We start from the raw sequence: 5,241 nt of genomic DNA, 5'->3' as shown, positions 1-5,241 counted from the left end.
CCTGCAAATCATGTGGCTTCATTTCTCCAGATGGTGTTAGCAATGACATGGAAACCCCCCAAAATGGAAAACAAAACAAAAAGTGGAACAGGAACCCAAGCAACTCCAGGTCTTCTCTGGGAGGTAGGATCCAAAGAAGAAATGTGGAGAGGGACATGAAGGACAAGTAAATCTATCAATGCAGCAAGTAGGGTTGTGGGCACTGGGAAACAGCTTCTAACTCCACTTTGACTTGTCTAGAGCTGTCTTTTGTAACACACATGAGTCTCCAACATAGGGACTTGAAGTCTGTGCTGGTTACTTGTGAAGCCCTCAGGAGCTGCCAGCACTTCAATAATACTCTCAACCAGCAAAGTGCAGTACTGGCTGGCATGAATACCTCTGAAGTTGCCCACTCCTAATCACTGCACTCCAAAAAGGTACAGGCAACTTGGAAGGAATGAAAACATAATTGTAGAATCAAGAAGAGTGGAATTATTAGACTAAAGGTCTGAAAGTCCTTTAAGCCAGCACAGAGAAGCTTGTGTGGGGACTGATTTATATCTGAAAAGTGTCTGATCATAAAGACAGCACAGAAAAGGAAGTGATTTCTGTGTGATTAGGGCACTTGGAATTAGTGAGAAGAAGACAAAAAGCACTGAGCTGAAAGCACTGCACAGGGGCAGATTTACTGGCCAGAGGATGGGGGTTCAGAATTCATGAACCAAGAGCTCAGTGGAAACCAGAATTCCTTTTCCAAATGAAAGTGAGCCAAAATACTGAAATGCTGCACAAAGCAGACATTCTTGGAAAATGATACTGAGCAATACTGAGCAACTGTAGCTAAAATAATATATTCCTGGTTCAGATTTGTCATTAACCCCGGATTGCATATGTAATTGTGTGGTGTTTATTCATGTGATGCCAATCCACAGCAATTTCAGTTATGTATTGTGGTCTATACCATTGCTTCAATGGCTGGTTTTAGTAAAGCCAGATGATTTTAAACTTTCAAGATTGGTTAGTATATTACCACGAATCAGTTATGGTAGCTATCACATAACTTCCACAAGCTGTTTGGCATAAAGGTTTCTATTAGTTCCTGGATTAATTTTTTTCCCTGCATTTCATGGCACAGCAATTAGTAGCAATTAGTGCAATTTCTTTCCATAATTAAATCGTGATGGTTTATGTTATACTTTGGGAGCTGTTTACAGTAAAAGACTACAAAGAGAATAACACATATGACTAAATGACATATGACTGAGCAAAATCTGAAAGATTTTTGCAGAGTTGTTGCATCTTTCATGCATCTGCTGTTTTGATTTTGACTATATATACTTGCAGTGAATTCCCACATCAAAAGAGAAAACAATTTTTTTTTTTAATTGGTGTGTCTGTATATTATTTTCTTGGTTATGCCTACAGATTTCTGCAAACAAGTCTAACAGGCATAACTCCAAGTTTTGTGGTGTTCATTTAGGAGCAGTGCTATTTTTTGCTGAGAGACTTCTTGTAGAATATGACACTGTTCAAGTACTTCTTGAGATTCTGATGTTGGTTTTGGACATCTGCTAATAATTATTCACATGTTCAAAATCTGTGGAATCCCTACTGTCCACCAGAAACTAGGATATACTAAGAGGAGAACTTGGGTCTGACAAAACTTCCCACATGCTTTTCTTGTATAAATGCAAAGACAGCTTCTCTTTGTGAAGTCCTTGTTTGGTTCCTAAGGGTTCAAAACAATTTCCGTGGCATTTTCTTTACTAGAGGTACCAGCTTCATTGAATCTAGTAAAACTGTGTCCTGTTAGCGCAATATCTCAATAGAGTGTATTTTGATTAGTGAAAATAGGTCTGCTGACAACACCTCCCCCATGAGTATTGGAAAATAATCAAATGTTGTATCTAAATAGGAGGCACAAGGTGATAAGATCACAACTGGTAGGAACCATGAGTACCAGCACTCCCCCTCGCTCTCTTGGGTGGTTTTTTTTTTTTTTTTGGGGGGGGGGGGGGGGTGTTTGGTTTTTTTTTGGGTTTTTTGCCAGCTGCAACATTTACAGCCACCCTTTTAGACCCAAAAAGCCACCTCCCCCCTCAGCACTATTTGTTAGGTTATGGAAAGCATGGTATGCAGCAATCTATTTCATGAACTGTTTAGTGTGTCAGCATAGTAACACACCCAGGATAAAACGTGCTGCATCCTTTTTGCCTGACTCTCTCCTGAGCACAGGCAGGTAATCAGTCATTCAGGAGTAGTATCTTCCCAATAACATGCTACAAAGGTGCTGAGGTTACCAACCTTCCTATCTTGCTTTTTAAGTTTGTTTAATCCCCATACTACCTCTGATCCTTCCTTTCGCTCCTGGACTGGTTTTCCCACCTGAGAGTGGTCTGATTTTTCTTTTTTTTCCCCTAAACTCTAATGAAAGCAGATTATATTCAAGCTCCATGTTGCAATGTGGTTTTGGTATGGTTTTGGCATGCTGAAGTATCTGGCATCATAGACTTTTGTTTTGTCCTTACATTGAGTGAGAAAAATGGAGAAACATTCTCCCACTGCAGACCAGAGCTGCACAGCTTTGCTTTAGCACAAGGAAGATTTTCATCTCTCTAAAAGACAAATATTAAAAAAAGACACTTAGCACTGCTTATTGAGAACATTTATGTGCACAAAGGACGCACAACAGGATTAACATGCTGGCAATGGCTGCTTGATGCTCTTTCATGGTCACAAGGGCCATGTGCCACCCTGCTGTTTATTAACTGGTGCCTGGGGCAGCCCTTCCTTCAGCCGGTGTGCAGACACAGAAAAGGAAATGTAATATCCCCCTGTGCTGCCTACCTGTGGGGGTGCTCAGAGTTTATCCCTGGACTTTACCAATCCAGGCTTTCTTAAAATAGTCAGCAGTGTGCCCCACAACTTTCCATCACTGAAATAAAGAGTGATGGACGCCTCCAACACAATTCAGATTTCATTTCTATCTAATTCCTACTCTTGACTGGGTATGATTTGGAGAAAATAGATGGAAAGCCTTCTGCTGCTTCTTGATTCACCAACAAGGAGAATATCTAGAACCTCTTATTCAGTACAGAAATAAGGAATAAGTGGGTTTAAAACTTACTCTGAGGGTATCTGAGCACACCATGGTCTAGAGACAGAATCAGTGTATTTTATAATTCAGTTTCCTTTTCCATGCATGGAAAATGTACTCTGACACAAACCAAAAGTGTGTCAGAGACCAGACGCTCTCCCAGCTACAGCAGCTTCAGCAAATGGTTCAGTAAGAGAGCTTTGCTGTGAGAAGAAGTTGCTGTGATAAGAGGCTCAGTGGTTGCTGGTTTGCCTCCTACAAGCATTTCTTGCTACATCTGCTCACTGCTTGCTCTAGACAACTGCACTCTACTTCTGGACAAGTGCACTCCAGCAAAGCAAATCTGTTAATCATTCTCAAAATGAGTAAGTGCTGCTTATGCTGCTGCTCTCTTTTCCCCTTCTCTGATTGCTGGTCACAAAACTCATAAGGGCACCTATAATTGTCAGACTGCAGAAACAATCGAGCACAGGAGACACTCATGACATGATGAAACATCAAGAAACACACAGGAAAAAACAAAAATCTGTATGTATAGAACCATAAGCTGTCTCAGGGAAGAAACATTGATAAGCTCACTGGGTAGACGTGTTCTATGTTTCAAAGCAACACAATAGCGTCATGGCCTTCTGTAATCTCAGCGACATAAAGAGAAAAGTCACCTACCCTCTGAAATCCTAACAATGCAGTTCTCTGGAGAGTTATCCAGGAACAAGGGTGGTAACAGTCAAACCGAACATTTCAGGAAAGGTCCTCTAAGAAGCAGAGGAAATGCGTGGTAGCACAAGCATGAGGCCGAGCCAGCTCTAGAGAGCAGCACGAATGGCCCTGGGCGGCCTAGGGATGCTCAGGGCGGCGGCAACAGCGCAGCACCGGGAGATGCCCAGGGGCTAAACGTGCTGTTGAGGCAGCAAAAGAAGTTTGCTTCCTGCTGGGATTCCCATTGGCTGGGGCAGGGCTCCCCGCCCGACCCGAGCAGGCTCCGCTGCTTTATCTGCGGCAGCGCTGCGGGGAGCAGGGAGAAGGGCTCGCACGCTGCTCCGTCCGCACTGCGCCATGGAGCTGAAGGGGTGCCTGGTCCTCGCTGCACTTCTGCTGCCCGCTGCCCTGGCCTTCCCTATCCAGGTGAGAGCAGCTCCCCGCAATTGTGCCCCATTGCCTAGCTGGTCTGTTCTTCCTGGAGTGAAGCTGTGAAGGCCCACTTCGATAAATTTTCTGCAAGAAAATATTAGTAATATCATAATAAATAAAGGCAATACAATGATTTGGCTCCTCCATTCATCCTGATTTTGATACTATTGTTGCTGTATTCAGCTATGGAAGAATAATGGCTTTTACCTGTTGGTTTTGCAGGATGACTACGAAAACAGCACAACAAGTAAGTAGGATTTATAGTGTATTTTAAAAGCACCTGTTATTTCTTGACTGTTTATTACATTCTTGGTTTTGATTTGCTTTTAGAGCATGTGAAAGCACTGACAGACCTTTTGAATAAAGCTATGTTTCATAACTTGTTATTGAACAGAGTGCAGATGTGTTTTTACAAAGATGTGCTTTACACAGACTTTGGGGCATGGTTTATTAGGTTACTTTAGATGTGCTTTCACAGGCTTGAAAATAAAATTTTAATTAGACATCTTGATACCTTTTCATTAAGTTGAATGTTATAATAAGACTGCTAATCATTTGCCTCCTTGCCTACCTGGGTTTAGCTGTATGAAAAAGATGTCAGGCGTCAAAGAAAGCTTTGCTTTGTTCTGATTTGGAACAGGCTTAGCTGAACAGCCTTTGTTAACTTGCAAAATACAAGGAGATAATTGCAGACCTTCAGAGGTCAATGGAAAGAAAACTGTAGGCAGACTTTAACTACAGCAAGAAATGAACAGGCTGTGTGTAATGTGTGCAAAAAGAAGACACCTTGGAAAAATTTGCTTGACGTAGAGCAAGTCAGTGACATAAGAACATTGACAAATTGTGCTTTTGAACTGTCATTTATGGCATGGGGAAAAAGGGATGTTGTGAAATTACTGCTCAGTATATTTAGAAGGGACCAAGGGACACTCTTGCTCAAGTTCAAGGTAGTCAGTTGCTCAGACTCAAAGCTGCAGGTTTATTGGGACAAATGCATGCAATGAGTTTTAATTTATCATCGTTACTGCTTT

The 5,241-nt window shown here is 41.9% G+C and overlaps 1 protein-coding gene across 1 annotated transcript in view; it reads left to right on the top strand.

The window, feature by feature from the left end:
- The first annotated feature begins 4,135 nt into the window (after positions 1-4,135).
- LOC102038891 (astacin-like metalloendopeptidase) overlaps positions 4,136-5,241 on the top strand; it is a 10,073-nt gene continuing 8,967 nt past the window's right edge. The window contains exons 1-2 of the mRNA XM_031055820.1: positions 4,136-4,204; positions 4,433-4,457. Of these exons, the coding sequence (XP_030911680.1) occupies positions 4,136-4,204; positions 4,433-4,457 (94 nt within the window). The remainder of the gene's footprint in view (positions 4,205-4,432; positions 4,458-5,241) is intronic.

The sequence above is a fragment of the Geospiza fortis genome, unplaced genomic scaffold (assembly GCF_000277835.1).
Source record: "Geospiza fortis unplaced genomic scaffold, GeoFor_1.0 scaffold66, whole genome shotgun sequence".
Lineage (NCBI taxonomy): Eukaryota > Metazoa > Chordata > Aves > Passeriformes > Thraupidae > Geospiza > Geospiza fortis.
This window is presented reverse-complemented; position numbering and strand designations above follow the sequence as displayed.